Here is a 27,953-nt window from a genome sequence, read left to right as displayed (position 1 = left end):
TCTTTATGGCCGGGAGCTTCCTGGCCTTTCAGGGACGAGATACTTTTGATGAAAAAGACCAGTAGTAAAGCGTTTCGAACAAACTTTAGTCATTAGATACAAAATGGGAAATAAAGGCTTTGCGTGCAGGGCTGGCTGTTAACTGGGTTTTTTTTGTTTTTAAATGTTTGATGGAATTGATTTGTCTGAATTAGTGAAGCATGGTTCCTTGCATTAAATATCATTTAACCATTTCTCAAGTGATTTTGCTGTAACTAAAGAGATTAATAGATTATTTAAATCGACTGACAGAAATTTGCACTAGGGCTGGCAATACGTCGATTTACAACGTTATCATGACATGAAACTCTACATCATTCTAGACACTGGATATCATTATAGCATGATATGGCATACATGTTGTCTCTTCTTGGTTTGACAGGCTCCATTACGGCAAAGTCATGTCATTTGCTGAACTTAACAGCCTGTTCTACTTGTTCCAACAGTAGCCTTTACTCACTCAGTCATTATATTCACATGTTATATTCTAGCAAATATTCATTGGTTATAGTTGTCAGAATTTGGGTTTGTTTTCTGTGTAAATTGCCACTGTAAGAATGCATTTTAAAAAAATAAATTGTGAAATTATCAAAAAGGTGAAATGTGTTTAGAATTGGGCACGTGTTAAGTTCACACTTCAAACTAACAGGGAGCAGCGTATTATCAGGATAACCGCTAATTGCTGTCGACTGTAGCTGCCTTTTGCTAGTTACCCTGGTTAGCCGTGCAGCTAGTGGTCCAGACAGGGAGCTTGGAGCACTGATAATTTTAGTTGATTCTTTGGTTGTTGCATACTACACCTTAAAGTGGGAATATTTGTTAATTAATTATTCTCTGACTAAATTTTTGCAGATATCACAAAAAATAAATACAAAATTGTGATAATGATTTCGACCATATTACTCAGCTGTAATTATAACTGCCCTGTTTTGTTCAAGCATCCGGAACGGACTGGATTAATTCAACAACGTGATGCTGTAGTACTGCCATCAAGTTGGAGCTACTTCAGTTTACGACCCCATGACCCAAAGAGAGCACAAATTATTCACAATTCGTAGACAAAGTGCCCCCACCAACTAACAGCCCATGCCTCCGCCTGGGAATGAGATCAGAGAGAGGCAGCAACTGAAACAAAACCATAACTTTTCCCCCTAACAGCTGAGCGATAAGACAAGAGCACTGAAGCGAGTGAAAGGCTCATAAAATGTGTATTGCAGACTGTCTCCAGTGCAGTCTGGGGTTAGTCTGGAGACAGGAGAGGAGCCACGAGCCTTGCAGATCCATGTGTATGTGCATCTGTGCAGACGGTGGTGTCTTGTCTCCCCTGGCCTTCACCCACATTTGAAAACACAGAATAATAGAAATCAATAAGTCTGCGCATAGCCACCAGAAGGGGAAGAAGGGAATGTGCTCCCAAACTGCAGCCAGAGACACAAGACAAAAATCCGGCTGACACACAGTCCTTTATCTCGTTCTCTTTCTCCCTCTAACTTTTAGTGTCATGCTGAGACTGCAGTGCCCGCGAGTCCCAGACAGCCGTTCTCATCGTGATATGTTTGGGCTACATAAGGCTGATGATTATTAAAAAGGCTCAAGGATTTTTTGACTAAAAATAACACCGCAGACAGAGGGCCCCTTTCTAAAAAGCTGGACACGAGCATAGAGCAGAAGCAAAATGCAACCCACATGCTGTGTTCCTCTGCAGCCTGCTGCCTCATCTGATGCCAGGGTTGTTGCTAGTCAAACTTTCTGGTAAGTCAGCATACAGACACACATGGATGCACGTGTGCACACACTGATAGAAAGGACGTACACATGGCCACAAGCTGAAGCAAGATAGCTGAAGGGTGCCACTCCGAGCTGGAAGCCAAATCCTGCCCCCCTCCTATCCTTCAGCCACTGCCTCCCACCTGCGTACACACACACACACACACATACACACACAATCCCCTCCCCTCCTTGAGAGCCACCTACATGGAGGAGCGATGAGCCTCAGACTCTTGCTCAGACTTGAAGCAGTCTATCTTGGTCTCATAACTGCAGTTCTCTTGTTAATGACAGACTGTGTAACCTGATTCCACACACACACATATGCATACACACCCACACACACACACACACACCCACCCCCCAACCCCGCAACACACTCTCTCAGGGTTTTTTGGAGCTCACACTTCCCTCTCCCTCCACTTGAATATTATTCCAACCCAAACTGCCAGCTGCTTTTGACAGCCAAATTACCGTGCACACAGAAATGATACTATCAGAGGCCTCCCCCCTCCCCCCACCTCGATAGCCCACATCAATACTTCTACATTTAATACTTGTACTCTCTGAAATGATCAGGCCAAATAATACACTTTCTGTCCATCATAAAGAACGGCCACAGCAATGCACTAGCGGTCAAGGAAACTGCAGCCAAGGAATTCGGGAATCATAACGTAGGAATGAAAACTTGAATGAGGCATGTGCAGGACTGCAATCAGGACCCGCATTTTGTGTTAATTGTAGGGCCGCAACTACTGATTATTTTCACTATCAAATAATCTGACATGTCATTTTTTTTAGATTTATCAATTAGTCTATAAAATGTTCTTCCCAGAGTCCACATTGAAATATTCAGACACTGGGGTCCGAAAAAAAAGACAAAAAGCAGCAAATCATCAACATGGGAGAAATTGGAAGGCACATACAATAAGTTACTTTAGATCTACAGCTATTAGATGATCGGCTGCTTGATCTAAAGAAACGCAATCACCAACTGTGGACGAACAATTAAAGCAATGTCTTGATTTGATCGTGATGATTCTTCTCTAACAATTAATTACCGCTGAATCATTAATAATATATGTCATAATAAAACAGTTTTGACCCCTGACATGATCCGTGTTTGATGTGAAATCAGAGGAGGCTGCATTAGGAGTTAAAACAATAGATAAATTAACACCAAGCTACTCTAATTCTAAACCGAATAACACAAAATAATGACTCTAATTGCGGAGCTCCTGCCTGTTGCTATTCAACAACTGGGTCGACAAAATCCTTTTCATACTGAAGCTACTCAATGGCTAAACATTTGTACAGAACATATTTTCGTGTTTTCTAAATTACTCTTACTTCAATTAAATACATTTTCTCATATCAGCTTTTATATTTTAGATTTAATTATTATTAAAGTTATTGCCCTTTGTAAGAAGACACTGTATATAAATTGCTATTCTGACAACTGATTATTCATTTATGTTGATTTTCAAACAAAAATATCACATTTTTTTGCTTCTCCTTTGCTGCTATTCTTTGTGTTCGGTGATAGTAAAACAAATATCTTGGGACTCTTGACTGTTATTTGGACGCAGAAATGCCACTCTGGGAAATAACATGTGAAAAACTGTCATTTCACCAGTTTTTTACAATCAATAACACATAATCAACCAAGAAAATAACTGGCAGTTGCGTGAATAATAAAAAGGGCCATAGACATGTCTTTTTAAACGAATCACAGTAAATGCTGTTTGCACAAAGTAATGGCTGCAGAATAATGTTTTCTATAAAACTCATTTTCACTATTGTGTCTTCCACCAGACATGAAATTTCCAGAGAAAATAAAGGCTGACTGATGACAGGCTGGCAGCCTGGCACCATTTCTGTCTGCTTTCACATCTCCATAACTCAGTTTTTGTCCTGTGTTGTTAGTAGAAGCTACTCTGAGGAAAACGGAAAACCATTTGGTCGTTTTTTGCCACCACAGCCTGAACAATAATACCACTTGGTAACTACAATAACTTAAAAGAATTCATTAGTTTCAGCCATAATGACTTAAAGGATTCATCACAAATCAAAATTGTTCCTGATTACATTTCTGTTGGTCGGCCAACTGATTAACTGATCACTAAACTACTTGTTGAAAGGAATATAAACATATCTTGAAAAAACAAATACCATCAAGCATCATAAATAAGACGCATATAAGGCCTCTTTAAAAACAAACGAAAGGCATCTGCTCTCCTTTTAAACAGTGGCCAAGACATAGCAAACCAGTCCTATTGTTGGGATTGCATTGAGAGACAGATAACCTCCTGCCTGGTTGAGGAATAAGTTACCACAGATAGGCTGTTTCAAACAATGGCACAGGCCCGAAGGCAAGCAATAACATTGTTGTAGAAGGAGACGCGGGGGGAGGAGGAGGGGGGCAAGTGGGTCACAATCAGCCTGGTGCCCGTTCCCTCGGCTGGAACAGAACAGGATCGCCAAGATCCCCTGGAGTTGAACCATATCTGAGCCCAGACTGTCTGACGTCTGTCTTTATCTGACCACTATCAGTCCACTGAGAACAGCAGGCGCCCAACAAAGGGGCCAGACCTCAAGCGAGTGGGGTTACATTCTCCAGATCATCAACCAACCACATATGAACAACTACAGCACTTCTCCACCTAACACTTAAGGAAGGAAACCATTGATTTTAACAAACTATAATGGAAAAATCACCAACACAAGTCATGTATCACAGCTTCAACTGGTGGTTTAGATTCACTTTGAGTGGCTAATCCATATTGATTAAACAGTCTCCTGCGCCAGACACTATTACTGCATGTCAGTGTGCCGCGCATGTAAACTGTGTGGTCAGTTCAAGCTGAACGGTTTAGTAGGTGAAGCTTTTAGTGTGTCACAAAATTGAAAAAGGGAGCTTGGCTGACAACAAATGCACTCTGAAGTAGGAGATCTGGAGGAAACCCTGATTAGTATGTGGGACTTTAATTTTGTGGGAGCAACTCTGCAGCACAATGGAGTCGATTCTGAGGAAGAAACACTTCAGCGTGAGACATTCCCATTCACACTTTCTTTAATCTGCACAATTATCTCTGAATGTTTTCAGCTCGAGTTAACACCTTCGTAATGAAGTTTGCACCTTCTCATCAGCAGCAGCAGCTCTACTGTTTTTCTTTTTAACATTAATTGCCCTGGAATCTAATCATTTCCTGTCTGGGCTGATGGGGAAAAGTTTCGTCTTGTATTAAGATTGCTCATATTAAATTGTCTCTAGTTCAAAATTAAACTACAGATCATGTAAAGCACTCTGTGTTCAACTGTGATTTTTCTTCTTTTTTGGGGGGGGGGGGTGCTCCTCTCCCCCTCTCGACCTCTCGAGGGGCTGCGATTGTGATGTTAAAAGTCCTCAGCATGGGATGATGAGACACACGATCAAGCACCAACGACCCTTCCAAAGACTTGTTTTTGCATAACAAAAAAAAAAAACAGAACTCCTCACGAAGTCACAACTACTTGCCAGGCTGGGAGCTTGATCTGATTGTGAAATTACAACCACGAAGATTTGCAGTGGTAGCCTAAGAGACTGCCGAAAACATCTCACTTACATTGCAAAATAACAACTAAATAACACGCTGTGCCTCTCTGCTTCATTATACTGTTTAAGATGTGAATATGTGTGGCAGCAGGAAGAAAACAGGCCAAGATGTGAAGAAGACAAATCTCAGAGGGCGATTTCTTCTGAGAGCACGTCACGACACCTTTTTTTTCTTCCCTCCCTTGCAAATGTGCAAACTTCTTCTCCACCACCACGTCTCCCGAAACGTTCAAACAAAATACAGGCTGATAGGCATAAAAACAGCACGGTTACAACACATTTCATATTCAATACGCCATGATTAAACTTACCTCGGGGTCTATCTCTTCAGAAGTGCTTTACGAGGGGGGCTCGGAAACAGGCGCAGGTCGAACTACTCTGCCATCTCCCGAGGATTCACCGACAATACCCGGTTTGTTTTCCAAAGTCTGAGAAGAGGAACCTACGTGACGCCAACATTATCGTCCGTCGGTCGCTGCCTGACAAAAAAAAAAAAGTGACGAATTCACTCGATGTTTAGTGGACAGAGAAAACGAAGAGTCATTTTTTGTAAACGCTCTTCTTCGTCCCCTCTTCTTCTTCTTGTTCTTCTTCTTCACATGTTAGCGCTGCCGAGAGGTTCACACAACTCGCACCTCGATCCACGACGGCAGGAAAACACAGGATTGCAGGAGGAAGTTACCTTGCAACAACTCACTGTAATTATCCCGCGTCAAGCCAGTGGGAAAACTGCGAGCACTTCCGGGCACATGTTTCAAAATAAAACTTTTAATTTGAAAGACTACATTCACCCCAAAAAATTAAAAATGCAGTCATTATCTGCTCACCAGTGATATAAAGTAACGTATTACATGTGAGTGAGTATTTCCTTCTTCTGCTACTTTATACGCACACTATACCACATTTTGGAGGGAAATAGTGTAAGATTTACTCTTGCTTTAGTTACTAGTTACTTAGCAGACTGTATGCTGCATCAGGGCCAAAGCAGCACATTTTAGAATGAATTCATTTTATCGACAAACAGAAAAAGAGAAGATGAATATTGGATGAGAAATTGTGCATACCTGTAAATATTTGTATAATTTACTTTTTTTCATATTTTTGATGCTAAAATACATGCAATATCAGACACTTTAAGATGTGTACTTAAGTACTATTTGTGTGTGTGGGTGACTTACCTAACTTTACTGGTTCATTTTCGGATTGTATGCTGCATCAGAGCCACAGTAGTGTATTTTTGAATTACTTTATTTTATCTGCAATCAGTTATACTTCAGATACATGCATACTTTTAATCAAATACTATTTATTCTTTTACTTAAGTTAAAGTTCACAGAGTGAAACTTTTGCACACCTGTGGATCAAATCAGGACAGAAACATTGTTATCAAAATTCATTCTTGATTGCAAGTGAGGTGAACAGTGTGCAGGAGTTTTTGTCCCAACTTAAGTGAAAGTTGCAATGCCACAGTGTGAAAAGTAAAAGTCCTGCATTAAAAAATGTAATTAGGTAAAAGTACAAAAGGATGAGCATCAATAACGGAACCAAGAGATTCATTATGCTGAATGGCTTATTTCAGAATCATGAGTCCAAGGCACTTTTTTGTGTTGCAGGGAATCAAATCCAATAGCAGTTTAAAGTAGCATCAAATGGAAATGGAGAGTAATAGTAAAGGTACCTCAACGGTTGGAAAAATAAAAGCTATTTGTCTGGACAATTTTTACTTATTATATTTTATGTACTTTATTCATTATTTAGTTCATAACATTTTATTCAGGATGTTGATTTTCAATGGTGTATTGGTGTTTCTACTTTTACTGAAGTACCCTACGATCTGAATACCTCCTCCACCACTTCAGCTAAATGTACTGAAGTATCAATAGTCAAGATACCAATTGTGCAGAATGGCCAAGTATACTTTATGTATTTTCTACAGAAATCCCATTTTGAAATACTTTGGTTGGTAATCCAGCCTTGCTTTATAGTTAAGTCTAATTTTTTGTTTAAAAATTCAGAATCTAGAGAGTAATACTAAAGTAAAACATAAATAAATATATTGGAATAAAAGACAGCCAGCAATATTTCTGTCAAGTTAAGTGTAACTATCTCAAAGTGAGACCCCTAATGAAACATCCTATTGTACACCCAAAATGCTACAACCAACGTTTTTTTGATTGTCTACCAATTATTTTTCAGCGATAGGCCTACACTGTGCTTTTATGTTGAAGCTCAAGCATACAGTTCCTGTCACTGATGTATTCTCTCTGGGTAACTTGACATGCTTGATAATTAAAGGACCATTACTGCTATGTTTGCTCTGCCCATGTTTCCGGCTCTGCATTCAGGGAGTCAAGGGTTCAAGCTTTTGGTTGTATTTCAGCCAATAAAAATGATAAAGGCTATTTTAAAGAAAGAAAAAAAAAAAAAAACCCTGGTCAATAAGCAGAAAGAATGTCTTTCATCTAGTAATGTCTACAAAGTTTGAAGCATTACTTTATTGATTATAATAGTCAGACTACTGTGCATGGACAGATGATTCAGTATGGGTTGGGATAAAAGATAGTCCTATCCTCAGATAATTCATAATAACAGCCAAAACATTAAGTAGTGCGACATAGTTAAAAACACTTATGGAGATTGGGCTACTAAAAAAGCAATCAATTTAGTACCAGAGAGAACACATTGTGATTTATCTGTAATAAAACCACTGCATATCTCCTCCACTAGACAGACATATTTGCATTAAAAGAGACTCATTTCACAGTAATAACTCTTTCACTGCTTCTACAAAGAGATCCATCTCTTCGGAGCATGCAGTGCATTAATAGGTTTTCTTTAACTGCGACTTAACACTTGCAGACATTTTTCAGCATTTTCAAGTCTTCAAACATCACTATACAATACAGCACATATGGTGGGGTGGCAGTGCACAGAAAGTCGTGATACATTTGTTGTAAAGAGAGGGCATTTCACCACATTCTGTCAACTGAAAGGACACTCTAGAGGACACATTATCACATTTTATCAAGGGGCATCCAAGAAGGTACTTTCGCAGCTTTTTTTTCTTTTTTTAAACATCCGGGAACCAGGGCTTGTAAGTAAAAGTTCTACATTCAAGAATGCACTTCAATACAAAGTACAAAAGTATTACCACCAATTTATACTGCAACTAGCAGGTGCAAGTAGATATGTAAAATATGTGTTTAAAGGGTAACTCCATCAATTTTAGCCATTATAGTGTGTTTTCAGGTCTTTGGAGGTACTACTGCATGTGTGGAAAAAGTAGTATAAAGTCTGTTGTGGCTCCAGAGGAAGCACCATGTAATCTGATACATTGCCTCCAGTGATGTCACTCAGCTGCTAAGTTGCATTGTGGGTTAGGCGCCAGGTTTTGGAGAGACACAGAGACTGAACGAAGAACTTCTAGGTTGTGCTATATCAACACACACAGAGCCTATATTAATATGAGCATGTTGGTGTAGATGGGTTCTTAAAAACCCAACAATGAACGCTTCACTTCGTTCTGTCACATGGATTGTAAGGTGTTACATTTCATAACTGTACCAATATATTAGTGACATACTATTTGTAATGCGTTATAGTACTCTGTTACAGCTAAAAGTAAAATATTACTGTAAGGCGTTACACTGAAAGACACATAACTTATTTCAGTAATTTTCAACTGTAAACCAATTAAAAATACTCATTGACTTTGAGAGAGGGAACCGGATGTGCAAAAAAAATGCTAACTGGCTTCCGGGTTTTTGGACTACAAACCATGTCTGTGCTACAAACTACACCACTCTATTGACCAGAAGTATCTTTGAGAGGAGATATGGTTTTGACACACACTTAACGGGCTGCTAAGTTAATCAGATATCACCGTCCTTGATCATATTCTTGGAAATCCGACAAATTAATTAACTAAATATAAGTAATTGTACCCCACCGTGCCCCTCTCTCGGCCCTACACGTCACGGAGCAGCTGCTGTACCGCAGGTTGTACCTTCAAGCCGTTTCCTTGGCAACGCGGTCACAAGTTCCAAACAGCTCCGTACACGGCAGTTTGATGCTCTGCTCCCAAAATGTATTCAGAGTAAGTACAGCGACGCAAATATCTCTAAAGTTTATCAAGAACATTTAAATTTGCTGTGTTTTCAACTTTTTCCCCCCTTCTTCTTAGGACTAATTCCCGCCGTCACTTGTGTTTAATTTCAGGCTCGAATACATTAACCTCAGTCAGCTATCTTTGCTAATCAAAGCTAACGTTCACGTAGTGTTGATGCTAATCGCTCGTGCGTACCATCGTTCACAGTTTGACCGTTTTTCTCCCCCATTTTCACCAGAAATTCATTAGTACTCATGAGTGACGATCTTCAGTCGACCAAATCTGGCAAGTACAACTGTGTGTACTGACATAGTTTAGTTCCTCCATGTTGATGTCTGTGTACCGTCAGCAGGAAGAATACCTGCGTGGACCCTGGTTATGGTGGGAAGAAGTTGTTGACAATATGAAGCATCAAATATAAATTGTACGTGTGTGGTTTTACCATTGCAGGTGTGAACACTGGGTATGTTGGGATAAATGGTCATATCTCCCAGATCCCAGGACTGTCCCCAACCATCTGCACTCCTCCTGAGGAGAGGGCCCGGGGGCGAAGGGCCGGAGTCCTGGAGAGTGATACTGACTATGTTAAACTTGCAAAACAAGGAGGACATAAGGGTAAAGCCATCCTGTTGCATGTTATATCTGCACAAATCCCTCTCACTGGCACAGAAGTGGCAAAAGTATACACATTCTTTACTCAAGTAAGAACTATAGATTTTTATTTTTATTTTTTGAAAAGGACTCTGATTCAACTTATGTCCTCAGGTAAAAGTACGCTCTGAAATGTACTCAAAGTATAAAAGTAAAAACTATCCCTCTGAATGAGATTTCAGAGGGATAGTTAGCAAAGCTAAAATTAAGGATTTGTCTGAGCTGTTTGTAAACACATGAATGATTGTTGAATGTTATTCCCAGGATATCAAATACCAGAGCTGTGGGTTGGTAAAATGTCATAAATAGTCAATAATTCTCCTCAAATGCATTACAACTAAAGTAACAAGCCTGTTTTGCAAATGTAAGGAGTAGAAAGTACCAATATATTTGTTAAAATGTAGGGAGTAAAAGTAGATAGTTGTCAGAAAAAGAAATACTCAAGCAAAGTGCAGCTAACTGAAAAATCGACTTACGAACAGTAATTATTTTGTACCAACTCTGCTGGTTAACACATTTAGCCTAAAACTTATTTTTGTCCCTTTTTTCATCCTTGTTCAACAGGACTTTTGTGGCATGAGGAAGCAATAACTTCTAAAGCTTGTCCATACCAACCTCCAGACTGGTTCTGCCCTGCATCAGCAGACAGTAGCGAACCAGGGTACTTGTAACATTTGACTTATTATTATCATGCACTCTGAATTGTTTTCAGTTTATGATATCAGAAAAACAATTCCACCACCAGTACCCACACTACCGCTTGCAGCTAGTATACCACTACTGCCAGTACTCCCACTGTAATGATACTTCTAGTGCTAATAATGTTACCACACAATTACACATTTGCTGCCATCGCTAGCACCTGCACTATATAAGGCTAAAATCTTGTAACATGATTTTAAAATAAGTTCTGTAAAATATAAGGAACAGTTAGCCTCTGTTATATCAGATTTTCCCTGGTTAATCTTCAGTATACATTCTAGATATCATTAAGTGAAAGATAAATTTCATATCCCTATATTGTTTTTTTTCCAACAGTCTAATTAACAGTGATGAGAAGAAACACCCTGGAGCTTTCCAACAGCTAGACCCTCCCTTTGGAACTGACAATATGTCAGCCTGGGAGAGGGATGATAGGAGCAGCAATAGCAAAGAGAAGGTAAACAAACAAATGCCAAGCTAATTTAGCTGTAAGTTAGCCACACAAGTCACTGCAATAACAATTAATTTTATCTCTTGGCTTATTCTCTCATGACCCTATGCTTTAAGACAAACTAGAAGGAATGTGAGTGATGCTGCCATGTTACAGAATTCATTTAGTTGCTGCTTGATAAGGCAGACCTTCCCTGTTGTTCAGGCACTTGTCTATTAAAGATTAAATACAAAAACGAGAGCATACTGCCAAATTGAAGCAATAAACTGATACATATTTATCTTCTTGGCTGTATTTACATTAAAAAAATAACCATAACACACTGTGGTTTTGTTTTGTGTTCTGCAGAATGGTGACACTCTTTCCAGCCAGATGGAGAAATTGCAGTCACCCAATCAATATTATCAGACCAGCAAATTCAAGCGAATGTAAGTTCATATGGTCACAAGAGGGAGCTGTTGTTCTGTATTCAGTATGTTGCTGGTACAAGATGTGCAATGCGTTTTAGATCCAAATAGATTTATTATACACCAGTGATCTTATTATGTCAGAGTATATCAGTCATTTTGAGTGGAAGTAACTGTATAAAAGGAGTAAATGGTTACTTGTGTCATCAGTAGAAAGAAGTTACATTCCCCTAACACAGATTTAACCTAATCTACCTAATCTATAATCAGTATGATGGATAGCATTATTAAAGGATAGGTTCACAGTTTTTCATTACACTGAAACAGCTTTGTGTAATTGTAACTGCTCATACTTGCCATTAAAAGACCCCTTCCTAATGTGCTTTTAATGTAAGTGCTGTTAAGGAACACGCTTGATCCATGAACCGTCTGGATCAACCCCCGCTGTTTAGTACAGATGTGAACTGCAGATTAATTGCAAAATTTAACCATCATATGATGAAATAGAGTTTTGACAGTTTTGACTGACTCTTTTGAAAGCTGTTCATTTTCAGTTCTGCAACCAGGAACCCAGGAAAAAATCTAAAGAGGTCGAAACGCCATCAATTCTTGTAGTATATAGAATAACTTTGTTGTTAGATTAGATTAGATCAGGGTCAGCATGACACACATTACTGAACAAGATTTAAATATTTGAATAGGGTAGCTTTACTTAAATGTCATTTGTCATCGACTGTAAGAAAAATGCAGTTGTTATATACTACTTAGATTTGCTGCAGTTTTAACCTATTTAGATTGGGTCTGCTTGTCATCATAGTCACTGATTAAAAGAATGTGGTGTTTATTACAACTTTGACAATATCTGCTGCCTTCCTGTCAGTTCACAACACCAGTCACTGTTTGCCTGTCAAGCATAGTAGCCTTCAAAGTTTATTGGCCAGTGTCCTGTAACCCTGTCCTGTCAGATAGTGCTGTGGGCGGGGTATTTAGTGTGACTATAAACAGTATATATTAAAATCACTAAAACTAGAATGGCAGTAGAGCGTAAACCTCTGCCAAGGCCCAACAGTCTCTTTTTGTCCTCGCTTACAGACACAAGCCATTAATATCTGAGAAATTAATGAAAAATTCCTGGATCCGTTTCTTTTTATCTAGAACTGCACAAAAACTGAACGGCGTCTATTCTGAGCTGAGACTCATCCTTCAGCCAAAGTTCAATACAATTCACTACAATATTTTTTTTTAGTAGTCTCGCTGACAAACCAACAAATGGACACAGGTTAAAACATGACCTACTTGGCGTAGGTAATAAAATAAATATTAATTTAAATAATTCAATGGCAATACTTAAAACACCTATGGTGGCGACTGCAGACAGAGAGAGAGGGCTACATCATAGTCAAAGTGGCAAAATTAATTTTATACCTTATCTTTTTTTTTTTCTTATCGCTGATCCAAGAAAATGATCCAATCAGTGACTCAAAACAGTGAAGTTTTCCATGCTGCAAGTTTTGTGATCAGTTGCATCCCTAATGTAAGATGCAAGTGATATCCACTTGAATTGTCTAACTGGAGTGACTGAAGCTTCATGTTACCTTCATGTAACTGGGGATTTTGCCCCTCATCATCTAAACTACATTGAAAGCACATTAGAAATGTATCAAAGAAAGGTTACTACAGCAAAACCTGTTTTAATTTACACACGGGATCCTGACTCCTCTTTTAAGACAGCCTTGACGAACTGTGAACGTGACCTTTAAGTGTTGTTTGCTACAATAACTTGTTCATTAGCAAAACAACACATTATACACAGTATATGACTGGTACACATCTCAAGATCTGTGTGGTTCAGAGGGTTTTGTCAATAAATTCTGGACCTTATGTACCCATGTCAGTGACTAAGCAGAAACACTCATGGGCAGACTGCATGTTTATTTCAAAAAGCATACAGAATGATGGCTTTCAGGCGATTGTGAAAATTCACCTGTTTGCTTTGGCTCACATCTGTTCATAGCTGTGTGCCTTTACGTAAATGTCATTGACTTGTCTAAACCTGAAATAACCTCACATAAAGTGCTACAGAATAAAGACAATAAAGACTGTGGTCAGGGTGTATGTATTGGTTTGATACTGTACATCAACAAGTCCTCAAAGGATCCACTCCCAAAAAAAGTTATCCAAAAGTCCTCCAGTCATATTTATTATAAAAGGCAAAAATAGAATCAATAATTTGCGTCATTGCTGTTCCGCGATGAGCTCTAAAGAGTCTCTCCTTTGTATATTGACTTTGAGAGTCAACAGAACAGAGAGTCCTGAAACAAGTGTGACTGAGTTGGTGAATTATAATTTCACACACTTTCTTTGCTTTATTTGAAGATGAGAAATCAAAACCTGAGATTAAATGTTTTGGTTTTTTTTTCCCTTTTCATGGTTTTATTAGATAGGACAGCTTAGACAGATGACAGAAAACTGGATAAGAGAGAAGAGGAACAACTGCAGCAAAGGGCGACAGGTCGAAATCAAACCTATGCTCTATTAACTGAGCTACTGGGGTACCCCTAAATGTTTTAGTATTATTATTATTATTTAATTTTGGCCTTTCATGGCTTTATTTGACAGGACAGCTGTAAGAGTGAGAGGAAATGGGATGACAGACAGGGGATGACATGCAGCAAAGGGCCAAAGGTTGGATTTGAACCCTGGGCTGCTGTGGCGAGCCGCTGTTCACGGGGTGTATGCTCTCTGGTCTGAGATACTGGGGTACCTGTAAATTACATGTTTTGATGGCCTTTTTTCCAGAGTTGGTTGTTAACCTTGGCAAGATGAAGAGAAAACGGACAATTGTAAATACCTGTTGTTGACTCTGTGTGCTATGATGGAAGAGGATTTTGTAATGAGTAGCCAGAGTCTGTCTGAATCTCAAATCTAAATGTCAGAAGGGTAAGGTACATAATTAATGTTTAAACTGTGTCTGCGTTAGCCTCTCTCTTTGTCTAATAGGCACTTTGGGGCAATGACAAAACACAACATTAGATTTGTCTGCCGTTGATGAGTCTTTCAAAAAGAACAATATTAGGAAAAGGCTCAAGGTACGCTGCATGAACAAACATCCTCATCCTTTTAGGGTCAAGTAAAAAAGACAAGTAAAATACATATAAACCAAAATAAGAGTACAGAAGTATGAAATTTAGTCTATGATGAGATAGAAGGAAATGTGCTGCAGTCTTCAAAAATCTGCAGAAATGGTGTCAGTAATGTACATTCTCATATCGACCTGCACCACCAGTGTCATCTAGTTTGATTTCCTAAAAAAGGTTTCCAAATATTGCCCTCACATGTGGACTTAATGTTTCTGTTGTCCTCAGAGTTTTTGACAAGAGACCAGCCCCTGTCGACATGTCGAAGCTGTTGAGCTTTGGTTATGCAGAAGACGACAAACCAATAGCCAACGCGGATTTATCAAGTAAGTAGCACAGCGTATTCCTGATATAAATCATTTCCTTTGTTACTTATGAAAAAAATGATGCTATCGAAATTCACCTCCATTTATAATAAAAGGAAAGTACACCAGCACATTCGTTTTATATCAACCAGTAGATGAATTTACTGCAGTATATAATGAAATGATGGCCACAAAATTTGATGTGCAAAATATTAATATTTCAGCCATTAAGAATTTATGACGCCACTCTGCGGTATAATGTAGTGATAAGTTAATGATGTGCTAATGATTTGTTGAATGACTCATGCTAGTATATATTTCCATGTCAACAGATTAGAAGACTGCCAGTGCATCAGGAAAAAGGATGTCCAAACTGAAATGCTTCCAACAGGAATAGTTGCCATCCTCTCCTCTAACAACAATCATTTCTCTACACCTTCATGCTGAGCCACATCAAACGTTTCCCTTTGTTTCAATAGTTTTGTCATGTCAGATGTATCACTCAAGTGTGAAAGCGCTTAATTGAATTAAAGCTAGGGCCTGTTATTTATTGTGCCTGTTAGCGGTGCCTCATTTACTGTCTTCCTTAGGCACCAGTAACTCTTGTGTTAAATTTTTTGCAGTGTCTGTAACTCTAAAGGCAGCTTTAATTAATAAAAGTTTGATTATTTTAATAAAATCAAAGTTATTCTGATGTTTAAGTTTTTTTCCATATACTAAAAAATGTATAGGCTAATTTTTTTATGTTATCTTCCCCATAATATTGTCACATTAGAGCAGCATTTTCTGGCACACATTAAAAGTGTATTATTGCTCTTAAAGGTGCAGTATGTAAGAATTTTAGTTAAAAAAATTAATTAAAACTGTCAAACTTGCCTATGCAATATGTTGCAGAGATATTTGCCGAAGTTAGCATGCTAACCAGCTAGCCCTGACCTGTCCTTTTCATAATAGCAGACCTCTCCGGAGCACAGCTAACTGAGCTAACTATCTTAGGGTAGATTAGAAGCAGTTAGCGCTTATTCTGGTGTTATGACACTCCCTATTTGTTTTGAGTGTGAATTCTAGTGGTAGACAATTCCTATATATATTGTACCTTTAAAGGCTACATTCACCCAAAAATGTCCACAAAACATTACTGGAGCTTCACAGCCTAAAAGGTGTTGTAGCAATCTCCTTAACAACAAAGTAGACAGGGACTTTTTAAAAAACACACAAGTAATAATAATAATAATAGAAAATGTACATTTTATTTTAAAGAATATATTTTAATGGCATTTTAGGAGTTTTTATGATCTCCTGAACATATGGATACATTTAAAAAAATGTGTTACAACACTTTCAGGGTTCCTTTTGCAGGGATGACTCAATCATGTCTGTAGGTTTTACGTTAAGCTCTGTTTGTCATTGCTTTGACATTCCAATGTAATGCATGTCAAAGTCAAACGTTATCTCAGTGTTCTTGGGGAAAGCTGTACATTACAACATTGCAACTTTGTTGGCTTCAGATTGGCTACGACACTCCACCTTAAACCCACCTCCGGTGTTGCAAGGTTCAGTCATAACAGCAGTTTATGTAATGTAAGTTGTTTTCATAGCCGCTGGTGGGGTTTTGTTTTTGAAGGTGAAATGACACTTTGGAAGCGGCCAATGATTGTTTTCGTGTGATTGATCTCGCTCTGTTTGTCTGGGGCGGGTGGATGTTTTTGTCAGAGTGAATACAGGTGCAACTCCTCTCTCTTGAACCAATCAGTGGCAAGTTCAGAGGTCAACCCTATATCAGCTGTGCAGTCGGGACTATAACTCTTATTCAAAAACAGCTGGGAAGCATATTTGGAAGTTTTTACAGCAGAGAAACTTTGGAAGACAGTTTAAACTGAAACTTTAAAACAACTGCAGTCATGGCACCGATTCTACTCAACTGCATGGGGAATGACCACAATGAGTACATCAAGTAAGTGTTTGGGAACTTCAGCTAAGTTTTGAATTGACAGTTTTTTCATGTTTCTCTTCAAAATTCAATATTTGGTTGTCCACTCAAAGGATATACTTATGAATCACTTGAGCAATCTGTATTTTTATTAATATGATGTACTATGTTGCTCTTAGAGAATCTGTCCAAGTCAAAAACCCCTACTTGGACGACATGGAGGAAGATATTCTGTACCACTTCAGCTTGAGCACCAAGACTCACAACCTTCCAGAAATGTTCGGAGATATTAAGGTTTGTGAATTGCTAATTTAAAAAACTTGGGTTTACAATTTCAAAAGTTAGAAGATGAAACTTCTTAGCTTTCTATCTCTGCTTCCCATAGTTTGTGTGTGTTGGTGGCAGCGCAAATCGAATGAAGGCTTTCGCCCAGTTCATCCACCAGGAGCTGAATCTGTCTGGAAACCCAGAGGAACTCAGAGACATCTGCGAGGGAACTGATCGCTACTGCATGTATAAAGTGGGGCCAGTGCTCTCTATCAGTGTAAGTATTACATCATCAATGAAATTTACTGTCCTAGAAGCCTTCTGCATGACTGTTTTTCTCACAGTAATTTCCATTCTGATCTTGTTTCCATCACAGCATGGCATGGGAGTTCCTTCCATCTCCATCATGCTGCATGAGCTTATCAAACTGCTGCACCATGCTCAGTGCCACGATGTGGTCCTTTTTCGCCTGGGAACATCTGGTGGAGTCGGTAAGAAAGTGGTCCTTTCCCCTAAATCTGTCTCTATTCTGGCTCTCTATTAAACAAAGAGATTTACTTTTCTGCCTGGTCTCGTCTCTAGGTCTGGCCCCAGGGACAGTGGTGGTCACGGACAAAGCAGTGGACTATGCCTTCCGCCCCCAGTTTGAGCAGGTGGTTCTGGGTAAAGTCATCACCAGGAGCACTGAGCTGGACGAGGGAGTGGCCAACGAGCTTCTGCAGTGCTCCACAGAGCTTCAAAACATTCCCACAGTGATCGGAAACACCATGTGCACCCATGACTTCTATGAAGGTATGAAAATCTCACACAGTCATCAAACATGGGATGGTCAAAAAGTTCAGGTGGTGATAATCCTGTGCTGTCTCTCTCTAGGTCAAGGCAGACTAGACGGAGCTCTGTGCTCCTTCTCTCATGAAGAAAAACTGGAGTATCTGAGGAAAGCTTACGAGGCCGGAGTAAGAAATATTGAAATGGAGTCAACAGTCTTTGCTGCTATGTGCCGTGTCTGTGGCCTCAAAGGTATCTTTTTGTTACTTCTACATCCTTTATTAAATAGACTTAAGTGTTGTTCAAAAATACATAAACCTTACAGAATTCAGAATAGATACAGGGTGGCATAAGCATAGTAAGTGACTTATATACTCCTTTTTTTTTTTTTATATCTCCAGCGGCTGTCATCTGTGTTGCATTGCTAAACCGCTTCGAGGGAGACCAGATCACCTCCTCTCATGATGTTTTGGTGGAGTACCAGCAGAGACCCCAAGTGCTGGTGTCTCACTTTATCAAGAAACGGCTGGGACTCGTTGTCTAAAACCCCCCACATCTCTCAAATAGAGTGTAAATAGCTTTGACTGATATGTGTATATATGGTGTATGTACTGTACTTAACATGTTAATATGTGAATTAGACTCTTATTTAAAAGGTTGTTTAGATTTGTCTGATTTCTGATATAAATATGTAAGTATGTGTTGTAGATTTTAATATTTAATACTCTGGTACTTCTCTAAACTTAATGTTAATTTTCCAAAAAGGAATGTGTATATTGATTTTAATTTTTGACTCTGCCAAGAAAGTCCAAAGTTTCAACACCTAGTAGTTTGTTTGTTTAGACTGACATTTGAAAAGTGTACAATTGATTAAGTTTTGGTGGTGATCCAAGTCATTCACCAAAATCATTTATATTTAACAAGACATTTCCAAAATCTGAGGGAGTGTTTGTAGGATCAAGGAACCACTTCACATTTTGAATGATTGGAACAAAACTCTTTTCGTTTCACACCCACGTAAAACTGTAAGACGTCAGGAAATGATTCACTTCGGGTCAAGGTTTGCAATCTGTTGGTGGCCTTTTGTTTTAAAGGTTTTTTCTCTTGCAATTTCTCCTATGATACAAGAAGATTGTTAAAAAAAATGGACTGTCTTGACATGTTTTTAGTGATGATTGTGTTATCAAATAACATTTAGTAGCTTCTGCCATACAATCTTGTTTATGCAAATACAAACTTCCTAAATATTACATAAGCAGACAAAAAATATTGATAAATGTGAAGATACATGCTTTTTATCATCAGAAATACTGTACCATACTATGTTTTTCTCGTGAGTTGCTGTAGAGTTTAAAACCTACAATAAAAGTCAATAATAGAATTGTACTGCGTCTTATTTACATTTAATTCAATGTTATATACCAGAACAAGGGTTGTTGTGATACAAAACAAGCCTGTGGTCAGAACTTTAGCACGGATGAGGTATCTCGTCTAGGTGGTTTTGGAGGCTTTATAACACTCAGAACTTCTTTGGCATAATGACTTTGGTGCAGACCAGCCTCCCGCAGAGCTTGCTCAACTCGCACCCTTGGATCAGACACAATCTGGAAAACAGATGAAAAAACAAAGTATAAATAAATAAATAATACACCCACTATGTTACCATTCTTTGTTTTAATGGTTAACACTTGAAACAATATGAATCACTCATCCTTTATATTCTGGTATTTGATGAGAACATTTGCGCAGCTTGACAATCATTAGTCATTGCCTGCGTTGCACAATACAAAAATATTAACCTGTTCTCTACAGTGATGACAAAATCTCCCACACAGACACTCTAAAGTACACTGACTTACTGTGTGGCCTTGAAATCAAGGCCATGTATAAAGTTCTCTGAGATTAGAACAAACATTGTTTGACCAGTCAACCACCTTGCATAATTTTCCCTCAATTCACTAGGTCAGTCTCACACAAGAGGAGAATAGACAGAGGTGGCCAAAGTACACACATTCTTTAACTCAACTGGAAGAACAGATGTGTGAAAGGGACTCTGGTTAAAAAGAAGTACTGATTCAACTTCTGATTCAAGTAAAAGTAATAAAGTACAGGCTCTGAAAGACATTTCTACCAGCCATTTCTATGCAAAGCTAGCTGAACCTCACACCATATTAATATGATTTAAAAACTATTAAACTTAAAGGTAGAATCAGTAGGATTTGTCCCAGCTGTTCCCAAACACACCTGTAAGATAATGACTGTTGAGTCTCATTCCCAGGATGTCAAATACCAACATTTTGGGTTGGTAAAGCGTCCGGAACAGACTGAGCAAATAAGACAATCCAGGCGGAGCGCTGCAGGGTCTCTGCAGATGCAAGCCACTGACGCGCTTTTCTCCACATCTGAGTGTCCCTCCCTCTCTGTTTCTGTCTTGATAAATTGGCCGGGTGATATGCACTGATTATCACACAATAAATCAGTCTTGTGATGTTGGAAAGAGGCAAAATAAAAAATACTGGATGATTTCCCATGCATTAAAACTAAAGTAGGGAGCCTGTTTTGAAAATGTAAGGAGTAAAAAGTAAGGATGTTTGTGTTAAAATGCACTGGTAAATATGTAAATAAGTACACAACAAATTTGCATTTTGTTACTTCCCACATCTGCCTGTAAATGGCTAAATTAACATTAACAAAACTGGGCAGAAAGGCCTTTGCAGGCTTAAAATATTCACAGCACAGATAGGAATTTTGGACAACTGACCGTTCAGCCAAAGGGTGGAGCATTTGTAATCATACAAAGCTAAAGGTTAGAATAGGGTCGATGTTATCGTGCCTCACCTGTGTGTCTGTGTACGTGTTAATACTGTAGAGAGGTCTTTGGAGCTCAAACTCCTTTATATTCAAGTGTCGACTCCTCCAAGCCTCTGTATCTGCCATCATCCTCTCTGGGTCTGCCTCTGCCACCACACTGATCTAATTAATAAGAAAAAAAGCATTTAATACAGCAATAACACACAACTGTCTTTATACACACAGCCAAAAGGTGGCAGTGATGCTTCAACTCAGATAAGGACAATTTAAGTCTTCCCTTGAGGGTCATTTGAGTCGATAGAGAAAATCAGAGTGGATGAAAAGGTTAAGAGCAGATAACGATCCACCTGGTTTCTGAGAACTTCCAGACGATTCTGCTTCTCTTCCTCTTCTCTCTGCCGCTCAAGCTCCTGGGCCTCTATCTCCTCCCTTCGCCGCTGCAACATATCTGCCCGAAACTGCACCCTAGAGGGAGCGCAGAGGGTGTAAACATCAGACCTGGGCAGCCCCTCTCATCCTCTGCCTCTGCAACTGCCACAACCAGCGTTACCTATCACTCCTGACACAGCAGGCCTCCAGGCTGTGTAGGGTTTCATGGAGCTGGCAGAGTGCGGCTCTTCTCCCATCATCTGTTTTTATCTCTTTCTCAGCCCCCCGTGAGTCAACACCATTATCTGGTATTAATGCCAGTCTCTGTGAGTGTCTGCAGAGAAATGCTAAGCGAACCACAGCAAAACGGGATACGTTTTAAAAGCAGAGTAACTGAAAAAATGCAAGCTGCCCTCTCTGAGTGAAACAGTAATGTACTGGCACACTCTGGAGTACACTTCCACATCAATGCAGTGCTGGAGGTCAGCAAAAACAAGTCAGCTTAAGTGCTGTTAAGTTGCTGTTAAAGTGCATGAAGTTGAAGAAATCTTGAGCCATTAAGTACAGAACTGAACTCCTTCTTCCCTCCTTCTATTTCAGCTTAAAATGCTCTATAGTTGTTCAATCATCTTATCCCATACGTATTGTGAAACATCAGCTTGTTCCCGCTCTTTACTGAAGTGATCATTTTAGAATAATCCCTCCCTCCCGCCCCAAACTCTGCACCTCCCCTCTCTTTGTGACGTCTTCATCACCAGGTTTTTCTTTGTAGACGTAACAAAGCTCATGTTAAGCCACAGATGAGTATTGCCATGGCAATCAGTGGACTGACGTGTTAATGATTTGATACTGAATATGTGAACAGAAAACGTAAATCTGTGTCCGTAGAATATCTGTGATTGTGAGCTGTTTTAAGACCACAAGAAATCAGGTAATTGCATCTTATGCCATGCTTGGTAAGAGACAGGACCATAGTGTTTTTCAAATTCTGGATTCTCTTTTGGCAACTCTTTTAGCGACTTTGTGACAACTCCCACGGTGCGACACTCACCTCTCTTTATCTCGCCGTGCCTGTTCTTCCATAACACTCCGTAGATTAGCAAGTCTCTCTCGATCCCTCTGCTCCAGCACTTCCATCCTCTTCTGCTGGTTTAAATAAAACTGCCTGACCTGGGGGGAGAGGGGGACACACAACAGTTTAGAAAGAATAACTACAAAAAGTTAACAACAGCCGTGAGAGCTATAACCACAATCCCACTAATTTGACTCCCCACGGAACTCTCCGGATCGTCATGTCCTATTGATTGCGATAGAGCAGGAATCAGATAAGTGTAAATAGAGAGAATGAGATGATATTTCAATGTCTGACAGACTATTGTGCTAAATTATATGGAATCCAATGCAGCCTAAATGCTCTCATTAATCAGAGAGTGTCTCAGGTTGCCCATGCTCTTTTGTAGACCCTTGAGGAGAGAGTTAATTAAACAGTCAGATACATGCACACGCGCACACACACGCACACACAACCTGGTATTCTTGTACCTGTGAGGACAATAACTAAATTAAATTACCAGAATACCCAGATAATTGTAACAATGTATGCTTTCAATTTGATCTCCATGTGTGCCCACAATTAAACCTTTTAGTCACTAAAAGACCATATTAACAAGGTGGCCATGTTTCCCTGTCTCCGAGTAGAAAGCTAAAGAGCTCATACTGCTGTGTTACAGGATACTCACGCAGGAAATCTGACAAATTGTTTTCATTTCATCGCTTCCTGATTGACCAGCAAATGAAATAACAACAGGCAGTGGAAATCAAGAAAGACATGACTTGTTTTACCTTGAAATATGGTCAGGTGTCCCCCCAGATTTTCACTGATCAATTGGCAAGAGGTGAAAGGATAACAGTTAGTCAGTTTCCTTACCTTTACACAACATGAAATCTGGAACACAGCAGCATAACTTTATCCCAGCACTGAAGCTGTCCACCCTGAGCGTGACACCAAGGCAAAGTGGCCACCGTATGGATATGGTCAATTGTAAGCAACTTGAAGCTACTGTAGTTTTATCAAATGGCTGCCACTTATTGAAATCTTATTATATATGATAATATGGTTGCTCTTTGTGTCCTTAAAGATAATTAGTTTTATGTTCTTACGGAAGCAAGCTATTTTAAAGTGTCCCCAGTTTTGGGACAGCTACAAAGCATTTCTGATGGTTCTAAAAAACACGATTCAGTTACTGTTCTGTAGACATTCAGCCATTATTTTATGTGTATCGACATTCAGACGCTTATTTATAGACACTGAAAGGTTTTAGCCTGAGCGGACATGCCATTTATTATTTGGTGCTTTTGAGAACTGCTTTATTCTCTGTGAAGTCACAGCTATATGTTTGCCCACTGCTTGCAATCCGGTGGAGTCAAATACATTCTAACTCCACATTTGAGGTAATTTTTCGATACCTATTGTGCATCAAGATGTACAGGAGATCATTCCCGCTGAAGACAGTCCCGTGTTGTTTGTTCGATTGAGCGCTCTTCATATTGAGCTGGCTGTGTGCGTCTCAAGCGGCCTTGCTGCAGGATATCGAGGCAGATGAATTTGAAGGGAATCATCTTGTTTTTTTCCTCAAGATTATAAACTAGCACGCACGGGATAGTAATGTATGCACACCTCATATGGATGTTGTGAGCACAGCACAAACATTAGAATCCAAGAAGTACAATTATTCAAAGGCTTGCACCCATCCGTATGCATATATGGTGTTATTAAGTAAGACCTTCAGGAAGACACTGACACATTTAATGTGATGGGTGAGTCGAGGACGTGTTTACTTTTTCTTTCTGCTGCGATCTGATGGCCGCCTCCTTCTCCTGCTCCCTCTTTAACCTCGCCTCCTCCTCCTCTTGTTGTCTAGCAGCTATAACTGCCTCCAGCTTCGCCACCTCCTCCTGCTGGGCCCGCCACTGCCGCAGCTACAAAACACAGATGCAAACACACACCAGGGAGAAACAAAACACAGGTTATTGGCCATCAACAGCTGTCTTGAAAGAATCACTCACAGGGAGACAGCCAGCTGGGCCCCAGTGCCACGGTACCAAAGCGTGGAATGAACTTTAGAGGAGGTGTCAAAGCTGCCTTTCACACTTTGTTTTAGGTCACAGCAGGACCCATCAAATCATTGAATAATAAAGAGGCTCTATTCTAAACACAACTCAGGTATTATACACAGTTCCAAAAAGTCAAGACTCATTCACACGTAGATACTCATCGGACTCTTACACTGTACAGTTTGCAACCTTTAACAGGTGTGGTGGCCAAGTGGTAAGGCGTTGGTCTCGTAAACCGAAAGATCATGGGTTCGATCCCCATCCATGCCTTGATGTATAAATTACCTGACTGTTAGAAAGACCTGTTTGAAAACACCAATGACACCACTGTTGGGCCTCACCTTACACAAGGCCCGGTTAAGGTGTGTTTAACAACAATAAAAGGGGGATTTAGGTTAAATTTGGCTATCAATAATAATTAATGATTATTTGGGATAATTATTAATTATGATAAATAATATGATCCAATTTGCATTAGATCACCTCGGGGCACCACCCTTGAAGAAGGGAAAAAGATAGCAATTTTACTAAATCAGTCTCATAAAAACGTACTGAACTGTTTATAACTCTGGTTAATAATTAACTTAATAACTACAACCAAATTCACCATACCAGCTAGTAATGGTTGAAGGATTTTGGAGTTCTTGACAGTGTAGAGGTTGGCAACATTCACTCATGTACAATATTAAATAGACAGCAAGAAGGTTCAAGATCTTTTATTTAACACAAAATGGAAACACACAATCTAACTAACATGTACTATACCAGTGTATGTGTGTGTGTGTGAGTGCCTGGCAGAACAAAGGAACAATGGCGGTCAATGATATCACATGTGGGTGTGATATGCTCTAGCCTCAAGGAATGTGTGTGTCTGTGAGTATGTATGTGTGTGTGACGTGGTGCCAGGTTATAGAAGATGGTTAGTTGCATGCAGAGACCCTGAGTCTGTGTGAAGCATAATTCAACTAATGTCGAATTAGCCGTCTAGGAAAGCAAACTACCAATAACTTGACTCGAGGTCACCATAACACCAAAACATTGAACAAACACATCAATTGAACACATTACATCAACCAGAGTTTAAAGTCCTGTGCTTAGCCGTGCTATGGTTTGCTATCTAAGCCCAGTTCAACGTTACCAGTCTTTGAGGAGAAGGTGCTGGCGGTTGCAGGAGAAAGTTGGGGCTCCAAGGTTGAACAAGCTGCTCTTGCTGTGCAAGGTTTGATGAAAGTCGGCAGAGGAGGAAACTGGTCGCTCCTTTACTTTGGAAGGATAGCAGCTCGGTGCTAACCTGCTTGGTGTTCCTTAGATCCTCAGATTGGCAGGACCTCGTGTCGCTGCAGTGAGGAGAAGTTCTTTGGGCCTGCTGCCAATGCAGCTTGCAGCTCTCCACAGCTTGTTGGGCCCAGAAGAAGGGATCTAGAAGGCAGGCAGCCCCGTGGGGGAGGTGGAGAGGAGCCCTTGAAGATCCAAAGTTGAAGGAGTAGAGGGCGTTGAGTGAGAGAGAGAACATTGAATGCTCTGGGGTTTTGACTACCTGATCAGCAGGGGGTCTGTCACCCTGACCAATAGTAGCTCAAACCTGAATTCTGCACCTAGGTGTGAAGAATGGGGAATTCTGGGACACTGAGTTCATTTCAGAGTCCATTTTGAAATCCACAATGAATGACTTCATCTGTGGGTCCCAACACCACTCAGTGGTTATGCTGTATTATGGGTAATGTGGGCACCATGTTTTGAAAATTGAGAAGAATGCATGGTGGGAAAAAAAGGCGATATCTCTGGTTCTTCTGTATCGTTTCTCAGAGATGTGCCCTGACTTGGACTTGAGTCTACTCAATTCACTCTTCTGATAATTTATCCTCTGAAGTTACAAAAGGCTTTTTACTACTTTTTTCACTACTTTTTTCATTTTAGTATGCAAAATGTTAAGTATTATATTTCTGCGGATAAACAAAAACAGCTTACAGATTGTGTAACTACCAATAGTAATAAGAGAGTGTGAAATCTCATGAATATATCAAAAGAATATGGTAATCACCAAACATGGAGATGGTGTTCCATCATTCTGGAGTGGTGGACCACCACAGTAAGAACATCACCCCAACAACTAGAAAATGGGAAATTTAACACTGACAATAAAAAAAATACAAAACAAAGACAGCTCAAAACAAATAAGAATGAGTCCTACCCCGTCATGACCATGTAACAAAACATGAACAATATTATCCCTGTAACCACTTACAGCACGAGAACCAACAAAGGCCAACAGGGATGGATGTGGAGCAAAAAACTAAAATGAGCCTCTGCTACCACTGCTACAAAACAATTACTGAGGAAACACAGGAGATTCAATGTCTTGGCAGAAAATTGACAAATATTACTCCTCTAAAATTGTATTCATATGTTTGCAGAGAAAGCAATCACCCAGCAACGTAGCTATGTGGAAACACATGGTCTAAACTTATCTCACACACATACACACACACACACAGAGTCCACATTTTGCCAGAGAGTGAGTGACAGGTTCGTTATGCAGCAGCCTCTCGGTGGTGTGCCGGGTATTAAAGTGTTGCATTCCGATGGGGCAGACACATTCACAGATCTATCAGAGGAGAGCTTAGGAATCCCTGAAGGAATGAACTGCAAATTAACATGGTCATACACACATTAGCACCAGCAGCAGTATCATCAAGTCAATCATACTCGATGTGTGCTTGAGAAACAGCAGCAGCTGTGTGCTTGAGAGAGGAATCAACACAAACACAGCCTCTAATCCAGCTGCATTTGACAGTGTTGAAGCGACACAACGGGCTTCTTCTATGAAAATCAAAATGTTCTCTCAGGCGGACATGTAGGGATCTGATTTACCCGAAATTGCATTCAATATGCAATTTCCGTGACAGTGAGTAGTGACTCAGTTATAATAGTGTCAGCATCGTGTCAATATCTATTAGACTCTTGACTTGATCTGTTAGGTGTAGATAAAAGTTGTTCTGTTTTATATTTTGATAATTGATAAATAATTTCTGTCATTTTCCAAGCAAAAATGTCACACATCTACTGTCCAGCTTCTTGGCCAGATTTATTTCTTCACATTCTGTTGATAATTTCAGTAAATTTCTGAACGCTTCAAACTAAAATTATAACATATTGCACCTTGTAAAAATGTGTTGCTTTTCTCGCATTCATGATTTTAAATGAAGAATCTTTAGGTTTTTGATTGTTGTTGGACAAAAGAAGTATTTTGAGGATGTAACATTGGGCTTTTTTTCCCACAATTTTTTGACATTTTATAGAATAAATGTTTAACAGATTAATCGTGGAAATAATCTGCAGTTTAACCAACACAGAAAATAATCGTTGCGGACTTTAAGGACATGATAATGCCTATTCAGTTTTGTCCTTTGCTTTTCTTTTTTTATACAGGTTTTAGGTAGTCAGGAGGGGGTCTTAAAGAGACAGACTAAAACAGAGCGTTACAGACAGAGGGAGAATACAATGCGGCTGCAGTGAATAGTATGATAAAACT

General features: G+C 39.5%; 4 protein-coding genes and 1 non-coding gene across 10 annotated transcripts in view; 3 read left to right on the top strand and 2 right to left on the bottom strand.

Annotated features, from left to right (window-relative positions):
• The window catches only part of LOC115588213 (activin receptor type-1), a 28,670-nt gene extending 22,554 nt beyond the window's left edge, over positions 1 to 6,116 (bottom strand). The window contains exon 1 of the mRNA XM_030428633.1: positions 5,713 to 6,116. The gene's annotated coding sequence lies outside the window, so the exon portion shown is untranslated. The remainder of the gene's footprint in view (positions 1 to 5,712) is intronic.
• A 3,246-nt stretch (positions 6,117 to 9,362) lies between these two features.
• Positions 9,363 to 15,841, top strand: LOC115588709 (uncharacterized protein C7orf57 homolog). Its single transcript, XM_030429482.1, has 8 exons — positions 9,363 to 9,497; positions 9,748 to 9,794; positions 9,960 to 10,124; positions 10,725 to 10,821; positions 11,199 to 11,319; positions 11,662 to 11,741; positions 15,086 to 15,183; positions 15,495 to 15,841. The coding sequence occupies exons 1-8, from the start codon at positions 9,487 to 9,489 to the stop codon at positions 15,497 to 15,499; spliced, it is 624 nt and encodes a 207-aa protein (XP_030285342.1). The 5' UTR covers positions 9,363 to 9,486; the 3' UTR covers positions 15,500 to 15,841.
• Positions 15,842 to 16,907: 1,066 nt separating this feature from the next.
• On the top strand, positions 16,908 to 19,508 carry upp2 (uridine phosphorylase 2). The gene is made up of 7 exons (XM_030429481.1): positions 16,908 to 17,116; positions 17,272 to 17,386; positions 17,478 to 17,636; positions 17,736 to 17,850; positions 17,942 to 18,151; positions 18,233 to 18,379; positions 18,529 to 19,508. Exons 1-7 carry the CDS (start codon positions 17,064 to 17,066, stop codon positions 18,669 to 18,671), a joined length of 942 nt encoding a protein of 313 aa, XP_030285341.1. The 5' UTR covers positions 16,908 to 17,063; the 3' UTR covers positions 18,672 to 19,508.
• LOC115588707 (coiled-coil domain-containing protein 148) overlaps positions 19,504 to 27,953 on the bottom strand; it is a 32,811-nt gene continuing 24,361 nt past the window's right edge. For 5 of the 6 annotated variants that reach the window (XM_030429476.1, XM_030429479.1, XM_030429480.1 and 2 more), the window contains exons 11-15: positions 24,146 to 24,286; positions 22,359 to 22,477; positions 21,286 to 21,403; positions 20,966 to 21,100; positions 19,504 to 19,731 (exon numbers count right to left, since the gene is read on the bottom strand). In XM_030429476.1, coding sequence (XP_030285336.1) covers positions 19,588 to 19,731; positions 20,966 to 21,100; positions 21,286 to 21,403; positions 22,359 to 22,477; positions 24,146 to 24,286 — 657 coding nt within the window. In that variant the 3' untranslated portion in view covers positions 19,504 to 19,587. Of the gene's footprint in view, positions 19,732 to 20,965; positions 21,101 to 21,165; positions 21,404 to 21,488; positions 21,655 to 22,358; positions 22,478 to 24,145; positions 24,287 to 27,953 lie in introns of those variants that run through there. The other variant, XR_003985409.1, reaches the window with a different exon arrangement.
• Positions 24,619 to 24,691, top strand: trnat-cgu (transfer RNA threonine (anticodon CGU)). Its single transcript has one exon. It is a non-coding gene; the product is annotated as a tRNA-Thr (tRNA).

This window comes from Sparus aurata, chromosome 9 (genome assembly GCF_900880675.1).
Source record: "Sparus aurata chromosome 9, fSpaAur1.1, whole genome shotgun sequence".
Taxonomy (NCBI): domain Eukaryota; kingdom Metazoa; phylum Chordata; class Actinopteri; order Spariformes; family Sparidae; genus Sparus; species Sparus aurata.
Note: the sequence above shows the minus strand (reverse complement) of the source record. Positions and strands in the feature narration are given on the sequence as shown.

What these genes read in the sequence shown, in the direction of transcription:
- upp2 (XM_030429481.1), top strand. Translation starts at nt 17,064, where the DNA reads ATGGCACCGATTCTACTCAACTGCATGGGGAATGACCACAATGAGTAC. An exon ending in GGGAACATCTGGTGGAGTCG is followed by an intron (nt 17,851 to 17,941) that starts GTAAGAAAGTGG and finishes TCTCGTCTCTAG; the next exon opens with GTCTGGCCCCAGGGACAGTG. An exon ending in CCGTGTCTGTGGCCTCAAAG is followed by an intron (nt 18,380 to 18,528) that starts GTATCTTTTTGT and finishes TTATATCTCCAG; the next exon opens with CGGCTGTCATCTGTGTTGCA.
- LOC115588709 (XM_030429482.1), top strand. An exon ending in GCAGACAGTAGCGAACCAGG is followed by an intron (nt 10,822 to 11,198) that starts GTACTTGTAACA and finishes TTTTTCCAACAG; the next exon opens with TCTAATTAACAGTGATGAGA. An exon ending in GCAGCAATAGCAAAGAGAAG is followed by an intron (nt 11,320 to 11,661) that starts GTAAACAAACAA and finishes TGTGTTCTGCAG; the next exon opens with AATGGTGACACTCTTTCCAG.